The following is a 21,407-nucleotide window of genomic DNA, read 5'->3' as shown; positions in this document are numbered from 1 at the left end:
ATCACAGATGAACATTTAAATTGCATCTCCAGGCATTTGTTTTTAAAAACACACACCCTCCTTTTTGTTTTTAAAAGTGTTTTTCTGCTACTGTGTTGATAAGTTCTAGTTACACTAAAATGACAATAATATTTTCAGAAGCAATGCTCTTGGTACTTGGAGAATATGAGGAGACATTTGACAGTGGTTCAAGATATGAAATTTCTCTTGGATGATCTGCAGCCCATCAGTAATGACCTCGAAGACCTAAAAATACAACTTGAGCAGTTAGAGGTAAGCTTCTTATCTGTACATAGAAGGCGAGGTTAAATAGTGAGGTCAAATGTCATTATTACTAAGTCTCTTTATATGCTGATCTTCCATGCAAAATAATATATTCAAGGTAGCTCATAAGACCCTCAAAACACAAGTCATCAGAATAAGAGTATAATTAAATATGTATTATCTTTCATAAATATGCTAAATCTATTTGACAAATCATTAAAAATATACTTAACGCTAGCCAGTGATCATCACCCTACATTTCTCTCACCCAAAGGCACAGAAATGTGCACCCATTTGTCATCTAATACAAATCAATGGAACAGCACACTCTTGAGTCCTTTCCCCACTGATCCCATTTACGGGCTTGGGCTACACATTACACTCTCTCCATAGGTGATTCCCTCTCTATGGTGCGTGCATTTTGTAGTCCATTCCTGCTAATTTGTAGGAGGAAGAGAGAAGAGAGCATGATGAGCCTGGCCACAATGTCTAAAGTTAAGGTATCCATGGATAGATGGATGCTGAGATGAAGGAAAGGGGTGGTGCAGCAGTGGTGGGAGGAAGAGCTATTGCCGTAGTATGGAAAATTATATGAGCAGTGTGACAGGTGAGTGGGGAATGAGAGATAGCAAAATAAAGAGATGTGTATCTTGGGTTAATTTATCTCATTTGTGTGGCCATTTCCCAAGGTTCTCAGGGCAATTCTACGTGGGGTGACCCCATTTTATTCTTGCATCAGCCCTGTGAGGTGGCTAGTGACTTGTTGAGTGCCCATGAATATCATGACTGGCTGGGGATTTCAGGTCTCCCAGCCATCTCTAGGAATAATGGTACTTCTCCCTAAAATGCAAAGTTTCTTTTTCTGTCTTGCACGCAGTGCTACTAATTTTAGGCAAGACCTTAATGCACCTCATCTGTATTTATTTTTTTGTAGTCATTTGAAGCAGGGCTTGCTGGCTTTGCTGTTACTCTGCGAAAAGATATGAAGTTAGCAGAAGAGTTTCTAAAATTTCAGCACAAGGATGTTCCCAGAGCACAGCTTGTGGATCTAAAAGAAAGCTATGAATGTTTGGAGAAGGATTTCTTTGGGGTCTGCGAAATGTCTTCAAATCGAGCAAAGCAAATAGTCTTGGCAGTAGACTCTGAAATGGTAGGTTCATAGCCCACATCTATTTTACTTCTATAGATTTTTAACCTATCCAACTCCAAACTTAGATTTAGTTCAACCATTTTAAACAAAACCAAGTGTAAAATGCAAAAAAGTATTGTAAAATGGTTTTGCATACGTGGTGACAAATTTATAGCCTGATACTAGCTAGCTGAAACCCATGCTCTAAAAGTTTGTTCACAATGAATGATCACTTGCAGCACAATTCTGTGCGTGCCTTCTGTGTTCATTGGGGCTTATTTGTAGGAAAGTGTGTGTAGGATTGCAGTTGCATTCCTTCTGAATCACAGTGAATACAAAAACTTGTGCATCCTTTGATTGCTTGAACATCAAATGATGATGTGCATGTGTGATTCAGTGATCATAGATCAGCACCGCAGACAAGAGCTTTCTAAAACAATTCATTTTAATGTTTTCATGTTCAGTTGTGTATCATCCATTGATTGTGGTGGTGGTGGTAGTAGTAGTAGACTTATAACCCACCCTGCACTAAATGATCTCAGAGCACGTTACAAAAATACCAACCTAAATTGATAAGCATGTGTACATGAATTTGTTCTTAGTCTCATTATTTAGTGAGTTTTGAAAGAAAAGGAGTTCCATTATTGTGAAATGGTAACTGGGATTGGAAAGAATTTGCTCTCTCCTAAAGAATTTTTGTTTGATAAGTGATACAAACCCTTTTGCCCATTGTTGAAGTGTCAGAATTAAATAGACTTTGCGTATGCAAATGGTATCGTCAGCAAAGTGTTCTTGTAGATCTAAAATATGCCACATGTATATAGTGGAAAAAGTATCTTCTTATTTTTCCAATTATGTCAGTAGCTTTGTTTCACTGTCATCTAACTGAAATCTTTTGGTTTGGTTTTCATTTTAGTTTGGTTTAGATGTTGTCGGATAAATATCTTATTTGAACTACTTTTCTAGGCTAAACTTTCAGTGCTTCATCAGAAACATCTAGTCAAGCTTCAGGAGTTTACAGGTTGGATTGAGGAGAAGAGTGAAATAATGAATAATTTCAAAGTGGATACATGTGATATAGAAGATGTGAAGCAAAGGTTTCAGTTACTCAAGGCATGTATCACTTGGTGCCTAATCTGTCAGTGACTGTTAACTTCTAGATATGATGTTTTGTAGGTGATCTCCACTCTGATTCATACTAGTTACTGATAACCTACATGTTCAAAAGTAGTGGTGGTTTGGGTGATTATTGTTAGTTCAGATAGGTAGTCAGGTTTTGGGCAAGTAACACTCCTATAGTTTTAACAGAATGGTTACAGAAGTTCTAAATCTCAATAGTAGAAAGTAATTCTTCCTTGAGGTTGGTGCTAGGCTCAGCATCAGAAAATGCTGTCAGTAAGTTTATGATTTAACTCATTATCAGTCACATATTTTGCATATATGTCCACCAAGACTGTAGCAAACACAGCCTCAGTGTAATTCCCTTCAGTGCAATGATTCAAAAATAAAGGGTGGTGTCAGCAGAAGACTTGAACAACAACTTCTGCTGACACAATGGGGTTTCCCCCCTCTCCTCCCCAACATTACACTTAACATTATGTAGATCTGATGTTGCGAGTCAATGAATTTGAGGAATGCTCAACAAACCTAAACATCTAGTAATATTCTTTAATAGATTCTGGATTATGAACTGATACAGAGTGAATTCCAGATCAGATATTTGAATGATTTAAAAAAATCAGTGAGTGAGCTTAACCTTTTATTAAATGATAGGGCAGGCTTCCTCAGTCTGGTGATAGATGATTTGTAACAATTCTTATTGGCCCAATAACCATGGTGACTGAGACTTATGGAAGCTGCATGCCAAAACATCTTGAGAGCACCAGGTTGGGAAAAGCTGTTGCAGGGTTTTTTATGCTAACTATTTTTATTACTTAATTTGCAGGACCTGGAAAAAGAGTTTGAATGTACAAAAATGCAGTTGGAATCCACAGCACTTGATATTCAGTTCTTCATTTCTGAGCATGCTCAAGATCTTTCCCCAAACCAGAGCAAGCAGCTCTTGAGGCTCTTGAATACCACACAGAAGCGCTTCCAGGAAATGCAAGAGACAATAAGATCCCAAGTCGACCATTTTGAAACTCTCTTACAGACAGAACAAGTTCTTGTTGACCAGAAGGTTTGCTTCTGTGTGTGATTGTGTGCTTAGCATGACACCGAACCCAAGTGGAGACGTGACAAAATGTTGAAGTGCAGAAATTGTACTCTAGCTGAGATCGAAAGCAAAAGAATCCACTGTACCTATCCTTCAGAATTCTAGAGCCACATGATAAATGTTTGAGGGACCAGTTGTGTGCTTCCTTCAACAGCAAGTTTTGTTTCAACAGCAATATATAGAAATGATAAAATGCTTTACCCAACAGTGGGTAATGATTTGACTTTGACTTTAAAGCTGAGTCATAAATAAACTAATAAAGCTGAGGCAGCAGACCTGGGACTGCACATTAGACTTTGGGTATCTGTTGAAGAAGGATGCTTTGTCATCTAGTTCAGGAATCTAACCAGCTCCCTGTCCCAGGAAGCAACAATGGATGCTTCTGTGATTTGGGGGAATCACTCTGCCACTTGCGTGCTGCCCTTTTGTGGGTGAAATAGCCACAGGTGCTTGTTCTGCATTGAGGGCATTCTAAGAGGTCTGGTCACTCTAGCACAGGTGTGGGGAACCTTTGGCCTCCAGATATTGATGAACTAAAACTGCTGGAGTTCAGCAACATCTGGAGGGCCAAAGGTTCCCTACATCTGCTCTAGTGTATAGAAGGTAATGTACTCAAGAGCATTGGGAATTTGTCAGCAGTAGGGCTAACAGGGAAAAAGAAGAAGCAGAGTTCTACAGTAAGAGCTGTTTGACAGTGGAACAAACTCCTTTGGGAGGTTGTGGACTCTCCTTCCTTGGAGGTTTTTAAACAGAGGTTTAGTTGAGATTCCTGCATGGCAGGGGGTAGGACTAGATGTTCCTTGTGGTCCCTTCCAAACTCTGTGATTCTATTAGTCTGCAAGCACCGAACAAGATTAACTTTGAAGGACAATTTCTTTTTTAATCAGTTGAGGGAGAAGGGAGAGTCTTCAGGCCAGGAAATGCAGGATTTTAAAAATATACTTAATAGGGGTGAAAGTGCCGTTAAGAACAGTGAGTGCCATTGCATGTCTGCTTCTGTATTGCTTAAAACACAATAGCATTTTATATGCGGGTAATATTACATGTACCAACTGATCTAACACATAGTTTTCGACTAACCTTTGTTTTGCCATCCCCTTTTCAGAATTAATACCTGTCTGTTACAGGTTTAAAGCCATTCAGAGATTTGGATTTTCACACGCATAATGCATGGCCAGACTTCTGCTGGGCGGTTCCATCCAAAACCTGGTCTCTTTACTTACAGCATTTGTGAGGTTTATCTCATACCTTCTATATTCAGCTTCTTTAAACTGTGTGCACCTGCTATCATGTTTACAGCATACTCTCAGAAATAGTGTCTGGTGAAAGCTTTGAAATTTGGTTGTTTGAACATTAACCTCTATGAGAGCCTCTGAGCATTTCTATTCAGGTTTCTTCTTATTCTAAATTAGGACTTGGCAGACCAGCACCAGGATTTCACAGAAAAATTACAGGATATATGCGACCTTCTCACACAGACGGAAAACCAGCTGATCGGCCACAAAGAAGCACTTGCTATTGAAGATACCAAGGCAGAGTTGCAGCAATACCAGACCAAACAAGAGGTACAATGCTTGACTAATTGGCAGCAGCAGAGCCAGACTGCAATCCTTACAAATCACATTGGAGTTACTTGTAAATATTTCTGAGTAAATTGCGCTTGGGAGCATTTTGCAAGCCCTGTAAATATATTTTGGACCAGCTGTTTGCACCTCACCCAAAGTCCAGTTGAGTTTATAGTGTGAAAGTTGGTAGGTCATCAATGAGGTGCTAGCAATATCCCTTGTGTACCCTTCCAGCAGTGCCCCTTATGTAGCCTGCACAAACATCTTGGAATGGCTCTCAGGAATGTGGGGCAAAATGAATCCGCTGAACAGCAGAAGAGGAGAGCTAAAATCATCCCTAGTTTAGAGGTTTGTTAGTATGCTTATGCAAAATTGTTAGATATCGCCCTTCATTTCCTCAATTCCAAAGCATTATAAATGAGTTAAAATCACCAAAACAAACAAAAAAATGTTCCTGCAAAAACCCTACAATTTTATTTATTCGTTTTTATTTATTTAACAAGATTTCTATACCACCTTATCAGCAAAAATCTCCTAAGTGGCTCACAAAAAAACATTAATTAAAACATACTGACGAAATCAAACTTTAAAAACAAATTGACACCAAATTTATCAAAATACAGCCAGCGGCTTTAAAACAGGTATTCTTCATGGATTTTTTTTTTAAAAAAAACCTTTGTGTCTGTTTCTATATATTTTATTAACTTCTTTAAGTGAATCCTTTTTGGAGCGGAAGGATGTGAAACAGTTTTGGGGTATTAAAAAAAGAATACTTAAAAAACATAAACAAGCAGTTCCAGTCAATATTCTCAGCCTCTGTAAAGAAGTACCTCTTTGCGTTTGGCTTCCAAATGCTCCAATTCATGCAGTTTTTTGTTTATGCCAGTAAACGGTTCAGGCGAATGTTCACTGCTTAAGTGATACAAGGAGCTAAGTCAGTTGATTCATTTAGTTATTTAGTTATTTTATTGTTATTTATTTATTTATTTTGCCCTCTCAGTTAAACAACCATCACGGCAAGCTTGCAAGTGATTGAAATAACAATTCCTTACACAACCCATCAGCTTCATGTCCCTTGGATGGAGTCAGAGTTTGCTTCCTTTCTGACCTGAAGTTCCTGGATAATTAGCAGTTGGAGCCAAGTGTTCTTTCTTGCAGGGAGAGGGAGAAGCAAATGCCCCACAGCTGCCCCATTTCAGGCTTTTGCATAATGTCAGGGTGGACTTCCCTTGTGGTGGTGTCCCTCCTGTGGCGGGCGGAGGCAGGAGATGAAGCCTTCCAGAAGCCCTTTGTTCCCTGGTCAGTGGCAAAGGCCAGAGTGTGTTTACCTTGACTTCCCAGGGCATCTTGTGATGACGTGAGCCATGCAGTTAGATGTGATGCATGTGTCAGTTTGACCGGTCCATTAGATTTCTAAAACATGCAGAGAATTGTGTATACAGTGGTACCTCGGGTTACATACGCTTCAGGTTACAGACTCTGCTAACCCAGAAATAGTACCTCAGGTTAAGAACTTTGCTTCAGGATAAGAACAGAAATCGTGCTCCGGCGGCGCGGCGGCAGCAGGAGGCCCCATTAGCTAAAGTGGTGCTTCAGGTTAAGAACAGTTTCAGGTTAAGAATGGACCTCCAGAACGAATTAAATACTTAACCCGAGGTACCACTGTATTAGCTTTTTGCAGTGCAAGACGTTAGTAAACAAAATTATTTCTGAATAATTCCAAAAGGTTAAACTTGCTAGCTTGTGCTGTGGTGGCAGGGCCATCTAGTATGCTTGGCTGCTGGAGGCAAAGGACAAGATAGCAAACATAAACACACACACACCATTCCACGTACAGATGCCAACCAGATTAGCAGTTGAATCATACTTCAACTGTGCCAGTGAGATGGCATTCTCCTATTAGAGGTTACCGCTCACACACTTGCACTGCGCTTTTCTGCTAGTGTAGCGGCACCTCGGTAAAACCACTTCTTACTGTTTGTAGCAGAGTTTTCCCCGGAGGCAGAGGACAAGAACAAGAGTCATACTCAGATTCACAGTCAAGAGCTTTTTATTGCTTGGCTGGTTGCACAAGCATTTCTGTTACTATTATATACAAGCTATTTCTTTCTTTATCTCTCCAGCATGGTATAATCTCAGTCCAGTAATTAACAATCCCGACACAGCAAAACTCACAGTATCAGCAGCACACATTGTCTTACTTCCAACCTTGTTGGCAGCTTGCGTGCTGACAGCGTGTGTGTGTGTGTGTGCGTGCGCTTTTGTCGTGCTGAAATTGCAGCCTGCAACTTCCTCCCTTTACTTGCACCTCTAGCTGACACCAGTCAAGCCTAGAGTGCCACTTCTACACACTAAAGTAAATTCTGGAACCCTCTTTAAAGCTTCCAGGAACTTTTATCTGTTTCTTTAAGAATGTTTTCCTAACATCTCCACCATACCTTCGGTCAGCAGGCTAGCTTGGGGATACAGGGCAGGCCCTGTGGCACATGCTACCTTGTCCTCCCACAGAGGGGGATGCCCGAGTGGCTCAAATGGAATGATATTGTGTAATATGAAAGATCTACCCTCTGCATCTGCTGCTTGAGGCGACTGCCTCACATTGCCTCATGGTAGGGTTGGCCCCTGAGTAGTGTGTCAGTTAGCTTCTAATTATCAGGGAAGAAGTTGTGTTTCAGGAAGTTCCACTCTTTTCCAGTATGGAGCAGAGGTCTCAATCTCAGGCTTGTAGAAATTTAGCAATTGTTACTCTCTTGTTGCCATTTTCATGAAACGTGAAGGCAAATCCAGCGTGTACCTTAGAAAAGGGGCTTTCAAAGTGAAAAATAAATGGATAACTCTTCCTTCTGATTTTTTTATTGTTGATTCCACCCCCCAGGAGCTACAGAAAGATATGCAAGCAAATACACAGGCACTGGCAGAAATTGTGAAAAATACGGAGATGTTTTTGAAAGAAAATGGAGAAAAGCTGCGACAAGAAGACAAGACTGCTCTTGAAAAGAAGCTTAATGAAGCCAAGACCAAGTGTTTGCTGCTTAGCCAGAAGGCAGAGGAGTCCAGGAAACAGCTGGATAAAGCTGTGACAACAGCTATTAAGCAAGAAACAGAAAAGGTTCTTTGGCAGCCATTTAATATTTATTTTAAAATGGCTCATTGCTATAATTTTTCCTTGCATGTGAATGCTGACCATCCCAGACAATGTCTGACAATGTTTGTGAATGTCTGAAAACTCAAGGAATTGATTGTCAGTATTATTATTATTATTATTATTATTATTATTATTATTATTATTATTTCACTGTGTGTATTAAATGTAGGGAAATGCATTTATCTATTTTCAGACATTCACCAAATGCATCTGGAATTGTCAGTATTTGCTTCCCCAAAGAAAGGAACATATAGAGCAATTCAGTGTAGCACTCAGTAGATAGTTGCTTCAGCAAAAACAGTTCTGCTTGCCAGATGTCCCCCCCCCCCCCCGTATTCTGTTCTGAGGGTTCTCCCAACTGCCCCTAGCCATTTTTTTCCTTTTTGGGGGGCAGAGTGCAGAGAAGGAAAGTCCCATTGCACTAGCTAAAATCCTTGTGCAGACTTTCACTAATGTGAATGTGGCCTGTAAACATCTGGTTCCATAAGTCTTTCCTCCCAATGGAGGATCCTTTAAACAATAGCCATACCACGGAATAATAATTCATTTTAGTTTTTCCTCATTTTTCCTAAGCATACAGAAGTGCAGGCACACTGCATCATTCTGCAGATGTTTGCACACGACCAGTAGGAGAAAAAGTCCCATTAATTCCCTCCCCCCCAAAAATGTGTTAGTATACTCTTGTTTGCAGTATCACGAATATCTGCATTTGAACTTTTCATGACTGCATAAGATTTGAGCTTGAACTTTAATTGTGCAGGTTGCAGCTAGAGAACAGCTAGAGGAGAGTAAAACCACAATAGAGAACCTTCTGGACTGGTTGTCAAAGGTCGACAAGGATGCTGAACATGGGGGCAAGAAAGACAAGCCAGCAATTAAACAGAATGGCAACCATTTCCAAGAAGGAGAGGTGGAAGAGTTGGCTGGAGAAGACGATGAAGTCAATGGCAACTTGATGGAAATCCAACAACAGAATGAAACACACGTGGATGGACAACTGAAGCCCTCAGAAGATAATCTCAACATGCAATATCAGAAAGCCAAGGTACTACAGGTGTATAATACTAATTGCTTTATCAATTCACACTTATCCTGGAAAAGAAATGAGGGTTGATATAAACCCACCTCATGTGCTGTGGAGCCAGCATTGCCAGCTGTTGTGGTGGCCTTGAAAAGGTACAAAGCAAAAGCCAAGTGCAGCCAGGAGACATAATCTGGTCCACCTCCAGATCTCTGCTTTTCATACCAAGGAATCTCTAGAACGATTTTGTGGGAGGTGATTTCACCACCTCTCACTGCACTACAAGCCTCAGAGCATATTTATTTCCTAACTCTTATCTAATGAACCAATAGAACATTTTCATCTCTAGCTTCTGTGTTGAAAATGCTCAAAGCTGTGGAAAATAAAGGCAGGCCAAAGTAGGAAGTATTGACAAGCACACCCAAACAGCCCAGCCTTAGCACATCTTACATCCACTGGAATGCCAGTGGCCGCACACAGCTCCCTTTAAGCACAAGGTCTCTCTCAAAAGCCTCAGTGTTCTGGATAGCTCCATGCAGGCACGTCCATGCATAAATGGAACTACCCCTAACATGAAGCCATTGAAGAAGCCTTTGTGTGTGTATTGGGATATTTTAATGCTGGTGATTTGTTCTTGCGATTGGGAAGTAGGAATGTAGTTGGTTGGTACATCTGCAGCACACAGCATTTTGATTTGTTTAATGTTTCTGAACCATCGTTAAGTACATTTCCTAAGTATCGGACACATTACAGATTGCACTGCTAATTATATATGTATGTTTTGATTCCCTGCCGCTTTCCCCACCCAGGCTCAGCATGAGAAAATTATTTCCCAGCAGCAAGCTGTCATAATAGCTACACAGTCAACCCAAGCCCTGCTTGAGAAGCAAGGACATCATCTTTCTCCAGAGGAAAAGGAGAAGATTCAAAGGAATATGAAGGAACTGAAGGTGCAGTATGAAACTGCCTTAGCGGAGTCGGAGCAGAAGCTGAAGTTGACCCGCTCTTTGCAGGAGGAGCTTGAGAAGTTTGATGCAGACTATGGCGAGTTTGAAAGCTGGCTCCAGCAGGGAGAACAAGAGCTTGATAACCTGGAGACAGGTGCATCAGACTTTAATGGGATTATCATCAAACTGAAAAGGCAGAAGAGTTTTTCGGAAGATGTCATTTCTCACAAAGGGGACTTGCGGTACATCACCATTTCTGGACAGAGAGTATTGGATGCTGCTAAATCGTGTAATAAAAGAGAAGGTGTCAAATACGACAAGGACGGTATTGATACTTCTTCAACTTACATTGAGGTACAGAATAAGCTGGATAGTGCAACTGGTCGCTTCAAATCGCTCTACTCAAAGGTAAATTGAGTGTTAATTCATGTGGAATGTGTGTCCATGGGATAAACCTTTTAGTTCTCCTAACTGTTACATGAAATTAAAAGCAGAGTGCTTTCTGTAGAGGAGGAGCCTGTCTAAGGGTATTTTGTTGCTGCATCTCTCTGTATCTTATGTTTTCCCTGTATCAGGCAAAATGTATAACTGAATTGAGGAAGCAGGATTAGGGTTTAGGTTTCTCCCTTTCACTCTTAGTTTGTGAGTTTCTACAGTCTCTTGTTCCCACTTTTTGTTGTTACTCACTTCATTTTTATCTTACGCTTTCTCCCTGAGCTCAGGGTGGCAAGCATAGTCTCCACCCCCACCCCACCCCAGTTTATTCTCACAAGCTGTAAAGTAGGTTAGGCTGTGAGTGAGTGGGACTGGCCCAGGGTCACCCACTGAGCTTCATGGCTAAGCAGGGATTTCAGCCAGATTCTCTCCTGTCCTAGCCTGACATTCCCATGCATCACTTGGGAGCATTGACAAGCCAATTTACAGTGGAACCAGATATGATCCTAAAATCACATTCAAAACCTGGATATAATCGGTTCTCACAATGAATTTGTGAGTGTAACTGCTGTCATGTTAATTACGCTTGGAAGTATTCCTCATCATCCCTAAACCATGTTTATATCTGAACCAAATCTTGCAGCGCAATTCATTGCATGCGTCTTCAGAAGGAAGTCCCGTTGTGTTTAATGGAACTTGCTCCCTAGTAAGTTTGCTTAGGATTGCAGCTTTAATGTTAGTGTACTGGCTTTATTTAATGATATATGGTGGGGGTGGTGTTATGTGAAATACTAAATTGCCCTATATATTTTTCTGTATTGTACAATATTTGATCTTTTCAGGGAATCCCATTTGTTTTCTTACCATTGAAGCTTTTAAACGTGTGCTCTGAGACAACTTAGAACTGAATTTGGTCTCTGTAGCTATTTAAACAGCCCTTTTCGTGTGTTAAAAAGAGTGTCTTTAAGTGCCTGAACACATGAATGCAGAAAGTGGGTGGGAGCAGGGACACACACACACACACACACTCCATCCCCAATGTCCTCAGTTGTTGAGCTTTCCTGTGATGTGCTAATAAGCATTCTGCAGGTGACTTCTACTCATGTTCACCAGAATCCAAGTAGAACTCTTATAAAGAGTTGAACTCTGATAAAGCAGTGTCCTCAGTTGCATGGAGGAGTCTTTTTGTGTGCAAGTGAGCAGAAGTAGAAGCCCCTGGCACACTTCCTCTGTGCAACGTGGAAGGCTGGGGACTGCAGTAGTCTGATGTATGTGAGGACATTGGGGAGTGGGGCTTGTGTCTGCACCCCTGTCCACACATTTAACAGTCCACATGTTCAGGTGAATGCCTGAACACCCCTAAGGCAGCAGTCTGATTGCTTCACTATGTGCCCAAAGCACAAATCAAAGCTTTGCCACTCAGGTGACATTCTGTGGTGGTGTGGTAATCAGAAATCTGGGTGATGCCATAAGATTACCACGTAGCCACAGGTTCAGCTCTTGCCACAAGTCAGGTAGCTTCCACTTATTTTGTTCATTTAACTCAAACTTCTAAAACTGAGGTCTCAGGATATACAAACTTCCAGGTTATGATTTTGTCTGCAAATCCTACTTGTCTGGCTTTTCAAATTTGACCACTAGATGGAGCCAGTTGCAATAAAAACCTTTCACATGAATGTCAGAAGTTAGTGAGGAGGGAAATTTAAACAAAAGCCTTGATTCGCGCAACACACTCTAAGCCAAACCTTTGCTTTGCTTGATGCAGTGCGGCAGGAAAGGGGTTTGGTTTAGGGTGTCAGACAAAGCAGGCTTGTGTGTGCTTTCCATGTTCAGCCGTTACTGGAGCAGTATGAAAAGGCATTGTTATCGCTGCATAAATATCTTGCAGTACGAGCTAAGCAGAGTATGTTTTCAAATCACATAAGTCTTTTAGCTAGTAATATATACAAATGCTTTAAAGTATATTTCCATTCTTGAATACCATTTTCTCTCTGTGCACTTCTAGTGCAGTATCCTTGGAAATAACCTCAAAGATCTGGTAGATAAATACCAGAATTATGAGGACACCTCATCTGGGCTTCTGACAGGACTTCAGGCCTCTGAAGAAGCTGTGAATAAACAGTTGTCTGAGGCAGTTGCTGTAGATCCAAAAAATCTCCAGAGACAACTGGAAGAAACCAAGGTAAACCAAGTGAAAAAATACCCAGAGCTGTTGTATTTTAAGAAAAAGCAGTTTATATAATAAAGGAAGGCCATGTTCCCCTTTGGTGCATGTGTGTTTGGCGGAGGGGGGGGGTAACATTAGTTGAACATGTCAGATAGAGAAAATAATAATGCTGATTGTTACAAGGGAAACCTGGAAGTGTCCTGTCAATGACACTTTTTTGATCATTATCTCTTTGGCTTGTTCATGGGACCCCAAGTGCTTATTGAACATTGTGGCTATATGTCAGGGGTCCCAAACCTTTTTGAGCCTGGGTTCATATTTGGAAAGCTAAGGAACAATTGTGGGCCAAAACATCCATCTTACATGGTGCCGGGGGGGGGGGGGACCCACCACTCACACTTGGATCTGATCCAACCACCACACAAATAAAACGGAAAAAAGTGTAAGCAATCCCCCAACCCACCCCCCAAAAACCCTCTCAACAAAACCCAGTAAATTCAGAAAGGACATTGAAAGGGCAAGTGGCCTCATCAGGGACCAACAGTGTCTGTCTAAGAGAACCAGAAGTAGAATCAGGACAATGTATATGTTTTTTTCTCCTTTTTAACCTCACCACACCCCTACAAGGTAGATTATATTGAGAGATAACAAGTGACTCAATATAACCTAGAGGATATCATAGTTTAGCATGGTGCTTTTTTTCTAGACAAAAAGGTGTCAGAATACACCTCCCTCAGAAGGCCCACCCCAGAGCCCAAAGAGGACCTCTTTGGACTTGTGGGGGGTGTCTCCTCATGAGCCAGAGGCTTGTTGAGGATGCTTATCGGAGGTGAGTCTTCCTCGCCTCAGCTGAGCAGCTTAATGAGTCCCTGCCCCCACCTCTCTGGCTCTCATGAGCAATGGGGCTTGCTCAGCTGAGGTGCAGCTTTCCCACATGTTAGCTGGCAGGGGAAAGAGACTCAGCAAAGCCTCTATGCGCCTCCGGCTCTCAAGGAAACCCTTTCTGGAGCATGAAGCAGACGTCCCCTTCAGGCTCTGGGGAGAGTCTCCTAATGAGCCAGAGGTGTAGCGGGGCTTTGCTGAGGCTGGTCTGATTCCTCCCCACCCTCCCAGAGCCCAGCTAAGAGGTGCCGGAACAGCGTTCCAGAATGTTCTGACTGAAAAAAGGCATAGTTTAAGCAAAGATTTGGCCTCGGGCTCCTCGGTCCAAGCCCAGCACTCCTACTCAGAGTCACTACATCACGCTGGCAATGGGGGGGGGGATCACAAGTCAAGTGCAGTGGTACCTCGGGTTACAAACACTTTGGGTTATAGACTCCACTAACCCAGAAGTAGTACCTCAGGTTAAGAACTTTACCTCATGATGAGAACAGAAATCATGCAGCCACGGCAACGGCATCAGTGGTAGGCCCCATTAGCTAAAGTTGTACCTTAGGTTAAGAATGGTTTCAAGTTAAGAACGGACCTCCAGAACCAATTGAGTTCTTAACCAGAGGTACCACTGTATTTGTGTGGAGAGAGGAAACAACAACAACATGGACACTTCTTCATAAGAAGTTTTTTTTGTTTTTTTAAAAAAGAAAACTGGATTAAGGTAGATGAAACATTCTCTTTATCAGGAGGTCTTTCCTCCAAATCCTCCTGGTTCCCGACAAATGTTATCTCTTGTGACATAAAGCAGAAGTAGCGCTATAGGCAGAACAGAGAGGGCTCTCCATCTGCAGCCTGCCCACTTTACCACCCCAAAGGCCGACTGACATCACAGATTGTGTTTTTAATGACAAAACTCTCTTCCCATGGATGGGTAACTGCTTTTATGTGACAGGGAAGCTCTGTTTATGGCAGTTGGTTAGGAGAGCCTGATTTTTTTTTTAATGAAATGCTTATCAGAGTGGTAGCCAAGTTGCAATTTTAATGTATAGCATGAAAAGAATAGTCATTGCGTTAGTCCCATTGTAGTAAGCAGGAGCTATGCAAAAAAAGGGCAATAAGCAAAATATCTTGGGCTGCAATTTGCGTTTGCTCGTGTCAAGATAAGAAGTGCCTATTTTGGATCAGCTCATGGTTTCATTTAGTGTACCTTTCTATCATCCCGAGTAGCCAACTGGATTCTGCTCAGAAGTTCCCCAGCAGAGCAAGATATGTATTGTCATCTGTATGATGTTTAATGGTGTCTACCAAACCGATCTTACTGTTATTGTGTGCCTGTGTGTACATAAACACACGTTAGCAAGCAGTAGAATTGAAAAATTGTACATTTTTACAGGTGCTTCAGGGGCAGGTGTCCGGTCACCAGGTTGCTGTAGAGAAACTGAAAAAAGCTGCCGAAGTGCTTTTTGACACCAGAGGAGAGTTACTGCCAGACAAAGATGAAATCCAGAATACCCTGGGTAAGATGAGTAACTGTGTTCTCCATTTCCTTCTTCCATTGCTCATATTTGTAGACTGGAGAAGATACTAAGTGGTGGTTGCCTCCTGGCCTCCTACAACTCAGCTATTTTTACCATTATTATTTTTTAAGGCGAAGGGCATAATTCACTGAATCAGGTGGAGCAGTTGTTTAGCTCTCAGCCCATGAAAATCAGCAGGACTTAGTAGTGCTCAGGTTTGGCTGGGTCATGTCCCTATAATGTAGCGCCAAACCGTACATGACAGTGACAGGCCCATGTCTAAATGCAGGTCTGCTCCAGTCGCATGTTACAAATGGGATGAGTGAGCCATTTTCAAGGGCAAAAAGGTGGAGGGGAGATGTGTTGAAGTTGCTTACGTGAGACTCCCAGTAGCCTTCCCGTGAGGCACTGATCAGGTTTCCACCTGCTTAGCTTCAATAGCTTCAGGTGATCCTAGGGCAGCATTGGGGTACCTGGGCCCTCCAGGTGCCATCGAATTCCAGCTCCCATCAGTCCCACCCAGTGGTCAGGGATGATGGGCATTGTGGTCCAGCAACATTTGGAGGACCACGGGTTCCCCATGTCCGTTCTAGGACATTTATGAAGCACTTGGGTTTATCAGAACTTAGACCACATGACAAATGGCTTTTGAAACTTGCAGAACTTTCCAAATCCATTAGTGACAAGTCATAGTGTTGGTGTCGGTGGTAGTGTGTCCTGTTGCTCCAAGGCAAAAAGTCACCTTGTGCACATGGAAGCCCCAAAGTCATTGTGGAAATAAGTTTCAATGTAACTACCGTAGCACTAATCATATGTAAACATTTATAGTTAAGAGTAATATCGCTTTCCAGTTCATCACATCTATATTTCTTTATACAAGTATTTATTTACCACTATACCATTTTTAAAAAAATCAAATTAGTTTACTATACACACACAAACACACACACACATTAAAAAGTTAAGATCAGAGGTCATCAACTATCTATTATTCAAAGGCCAGCATAGGCATTAACTGTGCATGTTCAGAATTTGTTTTCCTGTTTCAAGCCGGAAAAGAATTAGGGGAAATGACACACAGTTCAGTGATATTTCTACTTGTAATAATAATCAAATATGCTGAAACAGTGAAACTGTTACCAAGAAGTGCAGAGGTAATGACGGGTTAAACTAAACTTTGGATTCAGGGGTGATCTTGTGGTTTCAGTGAGTTAAAAAGACACACATCCTAAGAGTCTGGAGAAGAGGATATCTGAGCTGATTGAGGTTTCTTTTAAAATTATAACTGTTCTGCCCTAGCAGCCATATGAGATTACTGGAATATGTATAAAGGCCTGCAAGAGAAAGCTGGCTATGCAGACTTAAGCCTTTAATTCCCTGGTTCCAACCGTCAAGTATGCGAAGTCCATCTGTTTAACATCCTGCTGTTACAAGTTAATGTATTAAAATATTGCAATACCTCTTTTCATACTCATGCCTGGCACTGCTTAACCTGCTAAATTTTTGGTGGTTTGTTTTTCAGTGCTCCGTCTGATATTTTTCTAGCTGCTTTTCTAGCTAGATATTTGATGAATAAAGAATGTGTAAAAAAAAAAGCGGGAAACACGACACTACATAATTTCTGGGGAACCCCCCCCCATTTCAGATTCCCTCACCAGCTACACCCCTTCCTCGCTTTGCACCCTCCTTGAGGATAGAAAAGCGTATGGGAGTGTGTGTAGAGACTAGCCTATTGTACAAAGACAAAATTTACATTCATTACTCTGCCTGCTTTTGCCTCTGTTACAGCGCACCACTGGCATGTTGTCCCTGGAAACTTGCCCAGAAAATAATGCTGCCCACAGGCTGAAAAGGGTTCCCCATTTCTGCTGTAAAGAATAAAAGCCAGGTTGTATTTACCTGGCTTGGAGATGTAGGGTAGTTCTGAGCAACTGATAGAATTGTCCCCTTTATGAGACAGTGATAATCAGTTGCTAAAACCAATCAGCAGGAAAAACAGATGAAATCCTTCTTTTGTAGAATATTGCCCTTTGACTTTGGGCCTCAGCAGTCTTTTGAGACATTTGCTTTTTATATAACCTCTCTCTTTTAGATATTTTGTAATCTGCCTTTTTAAAACCTGTGTCAAGCCACCTGAATCGATTTAACTGTTCTATCCAACTGTTTTATCCACAAGCCCGTCTTCTGTGGGCATGCACTTCAGGCATAGAAGGAATCACATGTTCCCAACTCCCTTGTAAAAGGGAACTACGTGTTCCCAACCCTTTGTTGTTCTCAGAGTCGAATATGTCTGACTCCAGTCAGCATACTGATGAAGAATCCATAGTACGCTCTCAGAAAAAAATAACTTTTATCTATGGGTCCCCTATGCTGTGAACTTTTAAGGTTCAGTTTCTAAGGTACAGTTTCACTTGAGAGAACCTCAAATAGAAAATTCTGCATCCTTCTGGGGCTGCTCAGAGAGCCAAGCATTGTTCGCTACTGTGTGCGGCTTGTGTTAACTGGCCTCTTTCCTATATTGTGTGCTGTGCTCCTTGTCACAGCTAGTTATTGGTCATATTGGCTAGCTGTTTGCAAATACTAAATTCTGAAGAATACTCCTTAGGCAAATCTTGAGGTGTGGATTGGGAAAGTGAGTTAGAAGAACCTTTTTGGGGGTGGGGACTGTTCCTTAAGAGGAGAGAGAGTGTGTTATTTCCCAGGAGTGTTCCAGAACATGTGGGATACAGGCAGCTACAGGGATTATTTTTAAAAAGTTGAAACTGGGAGGGGGGGGAGACACCCCCACCACTTTGTCTAGTTGCCTGTCCTGCTCCAAAACTTAGGGGGAATTTCTCCTGCCTGTTTTCAAAGGGATTATGTTTTCAACTTTCTATCTTGTGCATGGTTGAAAGAAGCTTGGCCGAAAATAGCGACCCAGCAATACTTTGAATGTGTGTTTTACATGCAAAGTATTGCTTTGCTGGTATTTTTGGCTAACCTTTCAGCGTTAAGGCTCTTGTAAAATTGACACTTGCGTAGATAAGAGAATATTGTCAGGTGCAGCTTTTCAAACTCCTGCTGCAGTGTGCCAAGGCAAGCTACACTTTACAGATTAGCTTCTCTTCTTCCCCAATAACTTGTTTAAGGTACAGGAGCTATCTTTGATGTATTACAAAATTTGAGGTTCAGTTCCATCGACTCCAGTCATAGGGTGTTAGGGAGCAGCGTTGGCAAAGACTTGTGCCTGAGACCCCGTAATGCTGTTCCCAATTGCAGTAAATTATGTTGTGTTAGCCCTGGGGTAGTGAACCTGTGGCCCTCCAGATGTTGTTTGATTCCAATTTCAGCCCCCGTGGCCAATGGTACCAGGGTGATGGGAATTTTTTTCCAACCACATCTGGGTGGCTATGGGTTCCCCATCCCTGATTTAGCTGGACTATTGGCATAACTCTGCCAAAGGCAGTTGCTTGTATTCTAAAATGGTTGTTAACTTATAAACTATCCTTTATCTACTTGTTTCTTTCAGATACTATTGTGGATAAGTATAATCACTTATCCAAAGCAGTGAATGACCGGAATGAGAAACTTCAGATCACTCTGACACGTTCATTAAGCGTCCAGGATGGATTGGATGAAATGCTTGATTGGATGAATGGTGTTGAGAAGAGTCTTGAGGAGCAAGGTCAAGTGCCTTTGAATTCTTCTGTAATTCAGGATGTCATTAGTAAAAGTATGGTGAGTTAGTTTTTAGCAGAGCAAATTTTCCTCCTAATGCCAGGAACTTAAAGCTCAAAGTGGGGGCAGGGGAAATCAAGATACTGAAAATAGGTTTTCATTAATACATTCAGGTATCTGAAGAAAATTCAGTCTTAAAACAGCATTTCATTAGAGTGCATCTAGACGGTGACTTTCTCTAGTGCGCATAGTGCATTTGTGGGTGAGATGCATACTAATATTGTATGTTCGTATGCCAGACAACCCAAAAGTGCATGTCAGCTGTCCCAGTCTCTGTGCAGACTGCCACAAATCCAAAAATACTACCAGGGTCAGCACAGGGGGCTGCACAAAACCATTGGTCATCACTTCTGCAGCTATTGAGTAATGACTACCTTTTCTAAGAATAGCAATAAACAAATCTGTCTCTTTTAATTTCATATTTTTCCAATAAGTTCCGTTTGTTACATTTCTGCGTCAGTTCGATTTTTTTTAACAAAGTCATCACAACAGTTCATTAGCATTTTTGTGTGCCTTTCTCCTAAATGTACACATATATGTGTCCAATTTTGCCCAGTATACACGTTTTTGTAGGCAATTTTTGCCTGTTATGCAGTTTTGTGTGCTACATTCATTAAATTTTTATAAATATTTCATGCTAATATACGCAGTTTTGTATAGTTTTTTTTAGTTTGAGAACTGTATTGGTAAATTTGGAGACTTGCAAAGGATAGCTGTGCTTTTGCTTCACATATTCTTTCATGCTCACCTTTAAATGCAGTTCAAGTTTCTTCCGCATCTTTATCTTCGGGGTTCTTCCTCATTGCCACTTCTTGTTTGTGGATTCCATTGCTTTAGAAACTGACTACAGGAAGTGCAGTTATTTACATCAGCTTGCAATCACTTCATTCACATAGAGATGCACCCATGAGTATGGCTGTCTTCTCAGACTTATCTATTTATCCCAGGCTCTAGAACAAGACATTGTGGGTCGGCAAAGTAGCCTAAATGCCATGAAAGAAAAGTTGAACAAATTCATGGAAACAACAGACCCTTCCACTGCATCCTCTTTACAAGCTAAAATGAACGAACTTTCTCAGCGGTTTTGTGAAGCAAATAATAAACACAGGAAAAAACTTGAAAAGTTGGAGGGATTGAAGACTAAAGTGGAGCTGTTTGAGTGCCTCACTGATAAACTCCAGTCATTCTTGGACAAGAAAACTCAGGCCCTCGGCGAGGCTGACATCCCAGGAAAAGACGTTACTGAGATGTCCTTATATGTGCAGGTACTGTAGATTTTTACTGATGTGAGCCCTACATAGCCCCTTACTGAGCAATACAATGGCTGGCGTAACTATGCCACCCACAATTATAAGAGAACCTGCTGAGTCCAAGGGATAAATTTTGAACACCGTGCAGTGTGTTCAGGTGTGAAGCAATTACTTTCTTGTCCATTTTAAAGGAAACCAACACTGAACTGATGGAGCAGAAAAAAGATCTTGAAAATTTGCAACACCTCATTGAAGAACTCTCTCCTCATGCTCTTCCTGGAGACAGGTCATTAGTGTTAGAAAAAGTAAATGCCTTGTCAAAGAAATTCAAGGAAATGGAAGAGACTATACGAGAAAAGTGAGTATAATCATCAAATTTTAGAATAGTGTGTGCTGGTGGTGGAGGTGATGAAAATAATCAGGGTTGTCAATGAGTAAATAATTTCTGCTGATTATCTGTCTTGTGACTGATTTATTTTTACTTAATTACAATAGTTTCCATGTGCATATTTCAAACACTTCATTATAGGTGCCTTTTTGAGGTAACTTAGAATTTGATAAATAAAATATCCCACTTAATACTAGAAGTTAATCTTTAATATTCCCCCCATAGTGTACAGCAGAATCAAAATAGGCTCAGCAAAGAAATGCATGCCTTGAACTTGTAATCTTGCCAATTCATCAGTCAATCAACCAACCAACCAACTAAAGGGTTACCAATTACACATATTAAATGCAACTATAAAAGTGAGAGTTCCAAATAATGTGATGCACAGACCTATAAGATGGTTGTGGTGTGTTTTGCAGTTTCATAAAGTGAAGGAGAAGTTACTTGCTTGTAACAATATTGCAGAATTAAGAAACACTCATCACGCTAAGCCAAACCATAGCTTTGCATAGATGCACAAGTGTGTGGACTCCTAGAGAAGAGAACCCAACCACCATACTCATTTCTAGTTCTTTTGCTGCTTGCACCATGCTGAGCTGAGCCATAGTTTGGTGCGACATGTTTTCCAGACCTGAGCTTATTGTTACAGCTCATAGTTTGTCTGGAGAAAACTAAATCATGAGTCCAATTCTAGATGATATGATAAGCAAATATGTGGCTTAGCTCAGCATGGCACAGGGAGGAGTGAAGTGGCTAGGATTTCATCTCCAGGAA

At 41.3% G+C, this 21,407-nt stretch overlaps 1 protein-coding gene across 33 annotated transcripts in view; it reads left to right on the top strand.

Moving 5' to 3' along the window:
* Positions 1–21,407, top strand: part of DST (dystonin) — a 313,318-nt gene that overhangs the window by 192,432 nt on the left and 99,479 nt on the right. For 22 of the 33 annotated variants that reach the window (XM_081856602.1, XM_081856619.1, XM_081856627.1 and 19 more), the window contains 13 exons: positions 139–273; positions 1,199–1,414; positions 2,360–2,506; positions 3,339–3,572; positions 5,021–5,173; positions 8,049–8,282; positions 9,079–9,363; positions 10,149–10,694; positions 12,727–12,903; positions 15,155–15,278; positions 18,787–18,995; positions 19,943–20,260; positions 20,437–20,603. In XM_081856602.1, the coding sequence (XP_081712728.1) occupies positions 139–273; positions 1,199–1,414; positions 2,360–2,506; positions 3,339–3,572; positions 5,021–5,173; positions 8,049–8,282; positions 9,079–9,363; positions 10,149–10,694; positions 12,727–12,903; positions 15,155–15,278; positions 18,787–18,995; positions 19,943–20,260; positions 20,437–20,603 (2,945 nt within the window). The remainder of the gene's footprint in view (positions 1–138; positions 274–1,198; positions 1,415–2,359; positions 2,507–3,338; positions 3,573–5,020; positions 5,174–8,048; positions 8,283–9,078; positions 9,364–10,148; positions 10,695–12,726; positions 12,904–15,154; positions 15,279–18,786; positions 18,996–19,942; positions 20,261–20,436; positions 20,604–21,407) is intronic. The other 11 variants (XM_081856621.1, XM_081856616.1, XM_081856615.1 and 8 more) reach the window with 2 other exon arrangements.

The sequence above is a fragment of the Podarcis erhardii genome, assembly GCF_964252035.2.
Source record: "Podarcis erhardii genome assembly, chromosome: 3".
Classification (NCBI taxonomy): Eukaryota; Metazoa; Chordata; class Lepidosauria; order Squamata; family Lacertidae; genus Podarcis; species Podarcis erhardii.
This window is presented reverse-complemented; position numbering and strand designations above follow the sequence as displayed.